The sequence below is a fragment of the Pezoporus occidentalis genome, unplaced genomic scaffold (genome assembly GCF_034315485.1).
Source record: "Pezoporus occidentalis ecotype Australia unplaced genomic scaffold, CSIRO_AGI_Poc_V1 ctg35, whole genome shotgun sequence".
In the NCBI taxonomy this organism is placed as follows: Eukaryota; Metazoa; Chordata; class Aves; order Psittaciformes; family Psittacidae; genus Pezoporus; species Pezoporus occidentalis.
Window position 1 is genome coordinate 6,907,553 of NW_026915483.1, and position 13,850 is coordinate 6,921,402.

General features: G+C 41.2%; 1 protein-coding gene and 1 long non-coding RNA gene across 2 annotated transcripts in view; one reads left to right on the plus strand and one right to left on the minus strand.

The window, feature by feature from the left end:
• The window catches only part of LOC134169625 (uncharacterized), a 35,263-nt gene extending 27,556 nt beyond the window's left edge, over positions 1-7,707 (minus strand). The window contains exon 1 of the long non-coding RNA XR_009966959.1: positions 7,609-7,707. This is a non-coding gene — a long non-coding RNA (uncharacterized LOC134169625). The remainder of the gene's footprint in view (positions 1-7,608) is intronic.
• The window catches only part of LOC134169623 (contactin-6-like), a 146,611-nt gene that overhangs the window by 75,693 nt on the left and 57,068 nt on the right, over positions 1-13,850 (plus strand). The window contains 3 exon segments of the mRNA XM_062630363.1: positions 1,480-1,575; positions 12,490-12,619; positions 12,621-12,685. Of these exon segments, the coding sequence (XP_062486347.1) occupies positions 1,480-1,575; positions 12,490-12,619; positions 12,621-12,685 (291 nt within the window).

Genomic DNA, 13,850 nt, shown 5'->3' on the forward strand with positions numbered 1-13,850 from the left:
ATCCATCCACTCTTTTCTTTTGCAATTAGTATTACAGGATGAAATAAAACAGTCTTTTTTTTTCTGGATTTTCTCCTTTTTTTTTTAATCTGTTCCCACAGCTCTCCCCTCCACCTCCCCACCTCCTGCAGACTGCAAGGCAGAGATCTAGCCAGCAGGCAATTAAAAGAACTTCAGAGTTTAAAACACTTTCCCAGTATATTGACAGGTACTATCTATTGTGGCTATGACAGAGCAAGGAAGTGCTACAGCTGGCTAATTCAATTCAGTCACCTCTGGGTAGACAATGTCTTCATAGGAGAGCAATATACAGGTGACGAAGAGGAGGAAAAGAAAAATTAACTGTGTAAAGTTCAACTAAGGGGTAGAAAATTGATATATTGACATAAATAGCTGAGCCCGTACAGGTAGCAATCATTATTGCTTTGACCAAAGAGAACTGTTTTCTCTCTATTGAACTCTGGATCAGGTAGTTGTTCAGTTGATGAAAAATGGAGCAATTGTTTGAGACAAAAAGCTGCAGCAAGGTAAATAAAATAAGCTTAAAAGCAAGCACTATGCTACACTGGCATAAAGAGATAGAATAGGAAGATGATACGATTACATTAAAATATATTTTCAAAGTATTTCAAGCAATCACTTTGGAAAGTACTCCGATGAAAGTAGAAAGTCTTCTCATTAGGAAGAGAAATGGACCAAAAAGTTAAAAAGTTTAAAAGTACATCTGTTGTGTCATGCTTTATAACTGAATTATTTAAAGGTAATGAGACTGCCAATACTTACACATTTCAGTAAAATGCAAGCAAAAGAGAGAATATGGTGCTAGATTCAGTATGGGAGATAGGCATGGGCATGTTTCTAAAGGAGATTTCTCTAAACCATCACATAATTTTCTTCTGAAAATATTCTCTTTCTCACCTTTAAAGCCAGTGACAAAGTTTAAGTCAATTAAAACATATCCACATACTGCAGCCAGCTTTAGGACAGAACAGACTCAAGAACACAACATACTTTTATCATGACTTAAGCACACACTCTGTGGGAGACCTGCTAAAGTTCAATTATCACTTGTATATATAGATGAGAACACCTGCTTTTATTTCTATAAAAAAAGAGAAACAATGAAAAATGTTTTTCTTTCTCTTGTAGATTAAGAATTTAATAAGCTCCCAAAAAAATGATGCTAGAAAGTCATGGAATAATACACTAGCTTTGTGATAAGGATATGTAAATACAAGCTTACAGGGTTAGAGTAGAACTACTTTATGAACAAGTACCTCATGATCGCCTAAAGATGAGATACTGGGTTGGACAAGCTATTTTTTTTCCATGTAGTGTGTCACTTCACATACTGGGATTATATGATGCTATTAAATATGTGAATATTTTCTAGCGTTACAGAGCTTCATAGCCTGGGGTGCAGTTAGGAACAGATCTGACAGATAATAACTGGGTCTTGCTTTCTCCTTCTCTCTCAAGATCTTGAAAATTTTGAAACAAAACCAAGAAGCACAGTGTCAGTCAGAGAAGGATAAGGAGTGGTTCTGCCCTGTGGTCCTCCACCACATTACAGAGGTATGGTGAATAACTACATACTGTGCACCCTCAGCATCAACTTGCTTGCTACTTCCATGCTGTAATTTGAATTCTGCATTTTATAGATTAGATTTGTCATGAAAATTTGTCTTCTATTCTTGAATACCCAATTCTGTCCTTCCCAATAATTGTAAAAGTAATAGAAACATGTAGATAGGAAGGGAATTCTGAAGAAGCAAACTTACTGATTAAAGGGGATTTGATTAGATCAGGTTGCCTGATAATTTTCAATCCTTCAAGTAAAGAACTAAAGAGTTTTCCTAGAGAATTGATTTGGAGGCACTTTGCATATGTTATCACTGCTCACTACTATTTCTTAACCATAAGGCTGTTTTGTAAGTCTTCCTTTCTGCAGAGGAAAAGTCCAGGTGACATGCAATGAACCAGTAATGTATTTAGGATTACATTTCATACTTTTCACCTAAGAAATCCCTACATATATGGTGCAATTTTCCTTCCTCCTCTCCCTCTTTTTATATGTGTATTACCACCTCCAACATTAGCACTTAAAGAACAATACAAAGGCTTGAACATACATGTACACTACTGTTGTGATTTTTTTTTTCTTAATACTTTTTGTACCTGTCAGAAGTGAAGCTCTTGAGTGACCTTTTGAGATTTATTTCCCCAGCATTAACTCTTGTAAGTTTTGAGTGATACACTTTCACTAAACTTCTCCAGGGGTGTTGGAATCAAGATCAATACTGCTCCAGAACCTTAGAAGCCTGGAGTAAGAACTATGGCTTCCTAACATAACTAGCTAAAGATAACTGGACTTTTACTGCAGAAAAACAAATACATATTAATAAAGAGAAAACATCAGTAGCATAGTAACTAAATTGTCTTGCCCTGGACTGAAAGAATCAGAAGTTCTTAGATGACTTATGCCCTGCTTTTGGCAGGAGTGACCACACATCCACAGGAGCTGCTGTTTATGTGCTAGCACCAACATCCTGCTCTAAGCAATGTTTCCTCAATTCTTAAAGAAAGAGAGTTATAAGAATTAGCAGGGCTCATCTGGAGAGCTTTAAACTAGATTTGAAGGGGGATGGGGTTGTACCTGGGCTTGCCCCAGTGGGGCAGCGCTCCAGAATTAATGAAGACTGGGAGGCCTCCTATAATCCTAGGGTGAAATCGGTGTGCTCAGCTCGCTCCCTGAAATGTCTGTACACCAATGCGCGCAGCATGGGAAATAAGCAGGAGGAGTTGGAAACCTGTGTTAAGTCAGGAGACTATGATCTGGTGGCAATTACAGAGACGTGGTGGGACAGCTCACATGTCTGGAATATAGTCATGGAGGGCTATGTCCTTTTCAGGAAAGACAGGCCAGCCAGGAGGGGTGGTGGGGTTGCTCTTTATGTGCAGGAGGAACTACAATGCACTGAGTTCTGTCCGGGGACAGATGACGAGCGAGTTGAGAGTCTGTGGGTGAGAATTAAGGGGCAGGCTGGCAGGGGGGATACTGTTGTAGGTGTCTGTTACAGACCACCAGATCAGGGTGAGGAAGTTGACGAGGCCTTCTACAGGCAGCTGAGAGCGGCCTCACAGTCACAGGCTGTGGTCGTCGTGGGGGATTTTAACTTCCCTGATGTTTGCTGGAAGGACCACTCGGCAACCCAGCCGCAGTCCAGGAGGTTCCTCCAGTGTGTGGATGATAACTTCCTCCTGCAAATGGTGGATGAGCCGACCAGGAGAGGAGCGCTGCTGGATCTCATCCTCACTAACAAGGAGGATCTGGTTGAAGCAGTAAGGGTTGAGGGCTGCCTTGGTTGCAGCGACCACGAGATGGTGAAGTTCAGGATCTTGTGTGGTAGGACTAGGAGAATACCAAGTAGAATTGCAACCCTGGACTTTAGCAGGGCAAACTTTGGCCTTTTCAAGCAATTGCTAGGGGAAATCCCATGGGCAAGGCTGCTTGAAGGTAAAGGGGCCCAAGACAGTTGGTTGACATTCAAGGACTGCTTTTTCCGTGCTCAAGATCGGAGCATCCCGACACGTAGGAAGTCAAGGAAGAGGGCCAGGAGACCTGCGTGGCTAAATAGGGAATTGCTGGGTATGCTCAAGTGGAAGAGGAGAGTTTACAGGTCATGGAAGGAGGGGCTGGCCACTTGGGAGGAATATAAGGCTGCTGCTAGAGGATGTAGGAAGGCAGCTAGGATGACTAAGGCCTCCTTAGAATTAAACCTGGTGAGAGGTTTAATTTAAAAAGGACAGCAAAAAGAGCTTTTTCAAATACATGGCAGATAAAACTAACACCAGAGGCAATGGAGGCCCACTGATGAACGGGGTGGGTGCCCTGGTAACAGAAGATACAAAGATGGCAGAGTTACTGAATGCCTTCTTTGTGTCTGTCTACTCTGCTGCAGGCAGTCCTGAAGAGCCCTGTACCCCTAAGACCTTAGATGAAGTCAGGTCAACGGAGCGGTTTGCCTTAGTCCATGAGGAATGGGTTAGAGACCAGTTGAGCAATCTGGACATCCAAAAATCCATGGGTCCAGATGGGATGCACCCGCGGGTGCTGAGGGAACTGGCGGAAGTCATTGCTAGACCACTCGCCATCATCTTTACCAAGTCTTGGGAAACGGGAGAGGTGCCTGAGGACTGGAGGAAGGCAAATGTCACTCCGGTCTTCAAAAAGGGCAAGAAGGAGGACCCGGGTAACTATAGACCGCTCAGCCTCACCTCCATCCCTGGGAAAGTGATGGAACACCTTGTCCTTGGTGCCATCTTAAAGCATATCAAGGATAAGAGGGTTATGAGGGGCAGTCAACATGGCTTCACCAGGGGGAAATCATGTTTGACCAATCTCTTAGCCTTTTATGAGGAAATAACACGGTGGATGGATGATGGCAGAGCGGTGGATGTGGTCTGCCTTGACTTCAGCAAAGCATTTGACACAGTCTCCCACAGCATCCTCACGGCTAAATTGAGGAAGTGTGGACTGGATGATCAGGTAGTGAGGTGGACTGTGAACTGGCTGAAGGAGAGAAGCCAGAGAGTTGTAGTCTATGGGGCGGAGTCTAGTTGGAGGCCTGTAACTAGTGGAGTGCCTCAGGGGTCAGTACTGGGACCAGTATTATTTAATATATTCATCAACGATTTAGATGAGGGAATTGAGTGTACTATCAGCAAGTTTGCTGATGACACTAAGCTGGGAGGAGTGGCTGACACGCCAGAAGGCTGTGCTGCCATCCAGGGAGACCTGGACAGGCTGGAGAGTTGGGCAGGGAATAACGGGATGAAATATAACAAGAGAAAGTGTAGAGTCCTGCATCTGGGCAGGAACAACCCCAGGTTCCAGTATAGGTTGGGAAACGACCTGTTAGAGAGCAGTGTAGGGGAGAGGGACCTGGGGGTCCTAGTGGACGACAGGATGACCATGAGCCAACACTGTGCCCTTGTGGCTAAGAAGGCCAATGGCATCCTGGGGTGTATTAGAAGGGGGGTGGTTAGTAGGTCGAGAGAGGTCCGCCTTCCCCTCTACTCTGCCCTGGTGAGACCCCATCTGGAATATTGTGTCCAGTTCTGGGCCCCTCAGTTCAAGAAGGACAGGGAGCTGCTGGAGAGAGTCCAGCGAAGGGCAACGAAGATGATTAAGGGAGTGGAGCATCTCCCTTATGAGGAAAGACTGAGGGAGCTGGGTCTCTATAGTTTGGAGAAGAGGAGAATGAGGGGTGACCTTACTAGTGTATATAAATATATAAAGGGGGAGTGTCACGAGGATGGAGCCAGGCTCTACTCAGTGGCAAACAATGATAGGACAAGGGGTAACGGGTACAAACTGGAACACAAGAGGTTCCACTTAAACTTGAGAAGAAACTACTTCTCAGTGAGGGTGACGGAACACTGGAACAGGCTGCCCAGGGAGGTTGTGGAGTCTCCTTCCCTGGAGACATTCAAAACCCGCCTGGACACATTCCTGTGTAACATTATCTAGGTGTTCCTGATCCGGCAGGGGGATTGGACTAGGTGATCTTTTGAGGTCCCTTCCAATTTCTAGCATACTGTGATAAGACAAATTCCTATGAGAACGTGAATAGTGATCTATAAAGAGGATGTAGTATATCAGAGATGTAGAGAAACCCATCAATCAATTCAAAGCCCGCAAGTCTTGAACAGGGAGGAAACATCAGTTCACTTAGTGTTTACAGCCATATGAAAGAAGTATATAATCAAGGAGATTAAGTGAAACCTGGTCCTTAAGGGCAGAAAAGGCTTGATGTATCAATGGGACAGAGAGACAACACATCCATCCTGGAGTCAGTAAGCTATATATTTTCCTCTTGCTGTAGGGTAAAATTATGATTTGACAAATAGAAATGAGTAGAAGAAAACATTCAGAACAAATAAATAGTTAACAAGTCAGTTCTCCCCAGATTAATTGAACTGACAAAACAGTATCCATGAGCAAAGCCTTAGCCACAGTGTTTCCTAAGCTGCAGATGCAAGCTGTTGACCAACAGGCTTGAAAAATATATCATGTGAAATAGCAAGGCTCTAGAAAACAGAAACTGAGTTCTTTTTGTCATCCAGAAACACTGTATTTATGATTCAAAATTATATGCTATGGAGATGAATTACATGGTGTGAATTTGATAAATTGTATAACATCTCAGGATGCTTAGGCAGTTTTTATTAAAAGGACTGTATATATAGGGTTTTAATTGAAACCTTTGCCTCAAACATACAATACCTACAGGAGAAAGGATTACTAACCATGCATACAACTTCCATTACAAGCATGCTGCACAGTACTTTATGTGTGACAGGAATTAGTTAAACACAGACCAGCAGGAAAAGAGTCACCTTTCCTTATAATGTAAACAGAAGATAACACATCTTTATAATGTGTCCTATATACCAGGAAGCAAATTGTTTTTAGAATTTCCTAGCCAACTTAGGAGATACAGCCTATAACCAATGCAAACTTTTTGTTAGTATGAGCATTTACAAGGAAATCAAGGCTACCTGTTCAGGTGGAAAACACCAACTATGCTCTTAAAAAGAAATTATCCATGTCATTGAAAAGGCACCCAAGGGAGCCAGAGCAGATGGATACAGTCCTTCAGGCACTCCTCCCTATAGATCAGGTGCTGCTTTCCTCAGGATGAATCACTTAACAGACCTGGCCCTACCCACACATTACAGAGGAAAGGCAACATGGTTCTGATGGCTACTAGCTTGCTTTCCTTTGACTTAAAGGCAGAAAGTCTCTGTACAGCAGTTGTTAGTATAGTATTCTGGAATAGGATGCAAATAAAACCTCCTGCCTTCCTGATAACCTAGAAAGTCTGTATCTATTTTTTCAAGTAAAAGACAGAAAAGCAAGAACCTAAGAAAGCAAAAAGTTTATTGCCTTATAACATCAAGAAGCAGAACTACATAGACAGCATGAGAGCTTAAGAGATATTTCTGACATCTTTAGCATCTAGAGAAATGTTTCACATCTTTCCTTCTATCACTACAGGGACCAAAACATTGCTATTCTTACCTAGCCCTTTAGCAAGGGTTTTCAGGCAGTCTAAAGTTAAACTTTCTGCGAGGTTCACATGAAAGCAAGCACTGAAGATATCATTAGGCTGTCTATTATGTGCTTTATGTACTTTTCCACATTCAGAAACATTTTAAATGCTTAAAGCTTAACAAAGCTTAGTTTTCTGCTACAGGTGATAAGAACAGCTCCGCTACTGTTTTTATGTATATACATCTCTTAACTGACACGGCAAAGGCAACTTTTTGCTTATACAAGAGAAACAAGTATTTCTCATCAGCAATAGAGGATACATTAAATAACATGTTGATAAAAACATAACAAAAACAAACAGAAAGAGTGCTCCAATGGCTTTCACATCAGCTTTATACCTTAAATTAACTCTCAGAGAACAATAAAAAATAATATTTGGAAATGTCGCATTAAGGCTGTACTAAAACACTTAACACCAAAAGAGAGCTAACTTTATATTGCTATGAACAAACATTAGCACATCTAGCAAAAATAAAACACAAACCTACCTTTCAAAGGCTTAGCTTATACTTTAGATCAAGCAAGCCATTAAAAAGCTGTTACAGCTAATGAACAAAAAACTACAGCCTGTAATAAGCTTTTGAAAGTAAAAATAAAGCTTCCCCATGTTACTTACCCCAGCCTACAACCCCTCCTTTCTTCCTTTAGCCCCTTCTTGCCTATTTATGCACCAGCCACTCTCCAGTTGTTGTTATTTATGAGGCTCATTAATACACCTTGTAAAGTTCAGCATGTGAGTTTCCTCTGCTTGTTAGCGAGGCTCTGGAGTGCAGGGGTGGGAAGGGAAGCTGTATTTCTTTCTCTGAGAAGTGTCTCTTCTCTAGCTTAAGTTCTTTAGGTCAGCTGATTTTTTTTTTTTCCACATGTAATCAACATATAACATTATTGTATTGTCTAAAGGTTGCTTTTTGTACGGAGTTAATACTTGTAGACAGAAGGCAGGGAGCTTGAAGAAGCCTTCATTTCTCTAGCTGTGTATAAGCTTGACCTGACTATGATTAAGGAGTTGCTGCTTAAATGGTAATACTTGACACAAGTTTGTAAGATGGATTGTTGTTCATTTATTTTCTTAGAAGTGAAGTCTAATGTAAGGCCTAGTTCCTTCTGGGTGGTTCCCTACAGAGCATTAAGGAAGTTGCTAATCTTGTTAGGAGCAGCAGGGTCCCTTATGCATTTGCATTTATGTGTCTGTAAGAGCTGCCAGGATTTGAAGCTGGGATGCTGAGTCTGTAGGCTTTTCTCTGTGCTGACATTACTACACCAAGGCTACATTAAAAAAGTAAAAGACTTTCAAGCAAGAGCTCTATGGATCTGCTCAGTGTGTGAATATTCCAAATCCTCAGACATCAGAAGGGTGGGGAAGGAGGCGCAGGTGAAATCATGATATAGGAAACTGGGTGTGTAGAAAGGACAGGATGAGACAAGTGGTGCTGCTTTATGTAAAAGGGTCTTTGACTTCTGCCTCGAGTTGCTTCTGCATTTTATACAAGAGCCTACTTGATAAAATGTGTAATGTTAAAGTGAAGGTTTGAAGTGTATCACTGTTTATAGAGCTGAAAACCTTAGTCATGGGTTTAGAGTCCTTTTCTCTCTGCTGTTATTTCTCAATGCTCCTATGAATCTTTAATCCCTTCCTGCCAGCTCTGTCAGGAGAGGGAGAGTTTCCTCCTTGAGACCAGCCTGTAGCTGTTCTCTGGCAGAATGAGCAGAATTGATTTGAATTTGCTTGGGCTGAGGAAACTGCTGAAATGTTCTATTCCCTAGACTGGTATAAAGGGAGTGATCATCAGCTGCTCTTCTTTCCTAGCTGTGCTCTGACAGAAAGTGTTCATAGCTGATGGGCATAGGTGATGCTGTCCTGCCTGGCCAAGCTTAGGACTTGCCTACCAGGCAGTGCCTGGCTGGAAGGTGAGTTGACCTGCTTTTGGGGGCCTTTAGAATGAAAAAGGATACTGACACCATACAATCACCTACCTTGGATTAAAAAAAACCCCAAACCCATACACACCCTGGGATCGGAGAACTGAAAACCACACACACAACACCCTGTGATCAGTGTACACCTCTGGAAGGGCTTCCTTCCTCAGTAGCTTCTCTCCATTATGCCCCATTATGTAGCTTTACCTCACACATTTATTGTTCAAAAACATTAACTATAGTGAAAAGAGCAACAGGAAAATTGGGCTATTTTGTCTGGTGTAGAAAAACTTCTATTCCCTCTCTTCAGGCATGTTGGTTCATCTTCAAAATCATGTGAAAAGTGGATGCTTTGGAGGGAAAGTTACAGCCAAACAGGCTTATGCATAAAGGAAGAAATGAAATTGAGAAAAGAAGCCCACAAAAATCTTTGGTGCTGATAAAGGCTAAGACTCGTGTAAAACCTTTTATGCTGAAACCCTCTCATAGCAGTCTCTGAAATCCAATAATACTGATGCTGTGATGGATATGTCGTGTGCTCCTAATCATTGTCGAGAAATCCTGTGGTTAAATGGGAAACAAAAAAAAAATAAAAAAAAACCCTTACGATTGTAACTTTATTTGTTCTTCCATAAAATAGCTGGCAGCACAATATTGAGGTTCATTTAAGCTAGACTTTATTGTGAGTTTAGTATCTCTTTACAATTTCCGTTCTATGCCTCTACTACCTTCTGTTCAGCATCACCTTCACCAGGCTCTTCCCAGTTTCTGATGTACTTACTCAAATGAATGTAACCCTGAAAGTGATAGTGTGGGCCTTTTGTTCATTCAATGGGCCTGATATATGCCTGATTTATTCAAAGTGACCCAAAATGGAAGTGTTTAAGTAGTAGTAGCTTCTTTTGTAATGCAACATTAAATTTTCTAGTCTATTATATCTTTTGATGTTGTCACTTAATTTTTGTAAAGAAAGATATTCTGTAAGGGATCATTCTGCTGGTATTATGCCTTAGAAGACAAAAAAGTTTGATCTCTGAAGTCTGGTTCCTTTCTTATGAGATTTCATCCAAATCCTGTTGAAGACAATTAAAATCAGGGTTTCTACAATTTAGTGTAGCTGAATTATGCTCTAGGCAAGTATGGCCTGAGGATTGGTGGTGATGAACCTGCAGTTAGAAGAGTGGTGATGTTTATATCCCTTATTCTCAGGGGAAAAGGATTTAAACTGCACTTGTTCCCAGTTAATGGGAAAATTCATCAATAGGCCCTAAGGCAATGGTGGAGTACAGGACAGAGAGAGTAACAAACTTCAGAAAATGAAGTCAGCTGGAACCCCCTGAGAACTGAAATCAGGACAGACAAGGACCGCTTCTGTTTTACTTATTGTTTAATTCATGGACTGACCTCATGAAGAACGTCTGTGTAGCATAAAGTTGGTTTTAATAGAGTTTTATTAGGAATCATACATTCTAGCTGCATCATCAGGTCATACAGTAAGAATGTGTTTTGATTGCATACCGTAACATAGTTTAAAGGTCCTTAATGGACATCTATTTGATGTCTTATCAGATATGGTGGTACCTTGTTAGAGTGAGTCAGTGCTTTCTTCAGCCCTGTAATTCCCAGCACCAGAACTAGATGTTGGAAAGGGAATACCCAAACTCCTTTTTCATATTAACTCATCTTTTAGTTTACCTCCAGTTTCTCATTAGATACACTATCCTGTCACAGAAGGCTGGGAATCCAAATATCATGTTCCAGCTGCTCAGTGCATTTCTGTTGCACATAAGCCCTTATGTGCCTCTGTGTAGGTCTGTGTGAGGAGGAAAGCAAGAGTTCCAGCTGTCATGAAAGGGGGGTCAGGGTGTAAGCCCTCAGGTGTTCTGAAATCTGAAGAGGTTTCAGATTTAATGTTTTTCTTCAAAAATCACAAGTTTACAACCTGTTGTTTCATTGAACAGATTATTTACCCTTTTTCCTTACAGTCCCTCACTTGCAGATTAAAACTTCAAAAAATTAGTTGAAACCAGAGCTTTGCCTACTCATCACTTCAGTCTGTTTGTATAGCCAGACTGTAGCCACTAAACTTTGTGCATGAGACACAAGCACAGTGAGGACATAGTCTCTGGAAGATATATCAGGTCATAGCTACATCCCATCATTCTAGCTATAGGCTGATCCTACCTGTGGTAAAACTGACCCTGCTTCAGATATTCTTCTGTAAATAGATGCTTAAACCAGGTATCTAGAAGTACATGCAAATGTGAAAACAGGGTGTTTTTATCTCGTGCGTATACATAACGTATATGTACACACAAATTATAGTACATTATTTTAGGGCTCATATCTTCTAGTTTTACTGTACCCTGGGAAAGAAGTTTAGTGTTAATCTGTAGTAAACCAGAGCCTATTTGCAGGATTTAGCCAAGTATAGAAAGTGTCATTGATTGCTCCCTGAAGATGCATAATTTGTAATGAGAGTCCTAAAATGTTAGAAGATGATAACATAAAAGTCCACAAAACTACTAGAGTTTGCAGACTTATTGCCGTACAGTACCCATGTTGTAACTGGAGGGAAGGGGGGCAGGGAAAACATAAATAATCTTTCAAATGGGATTGTTGATAGGGAAAATATGTAAAAATGAAGCTGTTGGCAGAACACTGTTAGCTTATGAATTATACATTTAATTAAGGACAGCTAAACCGGTAGGTTTTGAAAATTCTGATTTACTGTGTCTTATTAAAGACAGAATTCCAGTCCTGCTTCCCACTGTGGGGTGCTGGCACCGATGCAGAGCAGCTGCAGTGTGGGGCTGGCAGAACACCTCAGGTGTACCCACGCTGTGGTATGCTGTGTTACAAGCACTGAACCTACCTGCTGGCAGCATAACAAGGCTTGTCCAAAGAGCCCATCTGAAAAGAAGAGCCCTTGGATGGTAATCCCACAAGGCGATCTGCACTTCCAGGGTGGGCTAGTCAAATAGTTTTAAATTGCTTCCAAAATATATGCATGCAGCTGAGCTCTCCTGTCATGATAATCTCATGATAAAGCTCCATGTTACCAGTTTCCTTTTTCCACATTTGGAGTAAAGAAAGGAGCTGTAACACCGACCAGCAATTTACTGTCTGGATGTTCATAGGGAAAGTGTTACAAGCAGAAATTATTTACCAAAACAGTGCTCTCATGGCACTGCAGCACTGCCATTCCTACTTAAAAATAGGCTAAGCAGGAAAATGAAAAGTAACAGGGGGCAAAAACTTTTTTGACCTTCTGAAGTGGCTTGAAATGAGTTTAAAACTAAAGCAATGCTTACCTTGTCTTTACTAATTTGTGCATCCTCAGTGGTTTGCCCTATAGCTGACTTGTTTCAACTGGCAATATTGCACTTAAGCACTAATGGGAAGCAGATTATATGGGAAAGGATGCATGATATGTATCTGGTGTTTTCTAGGCTTGTCCTATACATGGATCTTCAACAATATCTTATATGTTCAGGAAGATAGCTGCTGCTTTGTTTCTCAAGAAACCAGAAATCTGTACCTTGTCAAAGTAGAGCCATCAGATGTGGGTAACTACACTTGTGACTAACTCCAAAGCAGATCAAAGTGTGCAGGGGCTACCCACTCCTCTCACTCTCCGCAGTGATGGTAAGTTATCTGGGCATCCTTGGCTACAGATGTGCAGCACAATCCTAACTGGTGTACCTCCAGATACCGCTGTACATCCTCATGGAGGTGAAAGGCTTCCAGTAAAAAGTTATGCAGGGACATGATTGTCCAGCTTCTGCTGGATTGAAATGACATTTGAACTGTCAGGACTGGGACGATGAGTTAAATGTATGTAAAGAAAGCAGTGTGCAATATCATTGAAAAATAACATGAGAATGTCAAATGATACACTAATATTTTTCATCTTATGAATGCCTGTGTTGAGGTTTAAATCTGCCCAAAGCTTTCTAAATTTATAATCTAAGTTTATCTCAACTATCAAATCTAGAAAGGTGTTTCAAAGTGAGTCATTGAGGTGAGAAATTCACCTACATATACACAAATAACTTTCTGGCAATACTTCCAATTAAATGCTCACAGTCAGAAATATATACCTAGGAAATCTTTACACAAAGTTCAGTTTGTAAGTTTGTTCATCTAAATTTCAATATACTTGTACTGTTTGCAAAACAGTGGTGACAATCAGTAACAGAAGTCTGTACAGAGTTAGATTTCTAAGGTAAATAAACTCAACCATGCATTGTAGAATAATACTTCCACTATGAAACTGTGCTGCTTTATAACATAATTGGATCACCCAAAACAAAGTTATAGTTCCACGGTTCAGAAGCTAATAATTTGGTATAGCTGCAATTGTAAATGCTTAAGATCCTTTCTGAATATTTTCTTCCTTTCAATCACTCTACTTTATTCTTTTCCTCAGAATTGTACTATCAGTTTTTTCATCTTCTCCTGTTCACTTTGGTGGCCTCTGGATTGTGTACTAAATATGCAGCCTCTAGGGGTGAATTTTATGTGCATTAGCCAGACCCCTCTTAAATATAAAATAAGAATCAGTTCATTTTCTGGACAAAGACACTGTACAGGAACACGGTAGAATAGTTTGGTTTGGAAGGGACCTTAAGGATCTTCCAGTCCCAACCCCCTGCCACGGGCAGGGACACCTTCCACTAGACCATGTTGCTCCAAGCCCCGTCCAACCTGGCCTTGAACACTGCCAGGGATGGGGCAGCCACAGCTTCTCTGGGCAGCCTGTGCCAGTGCCTCAGCACCCTCACAGGGAAGAAAATGTCTGATTCATATG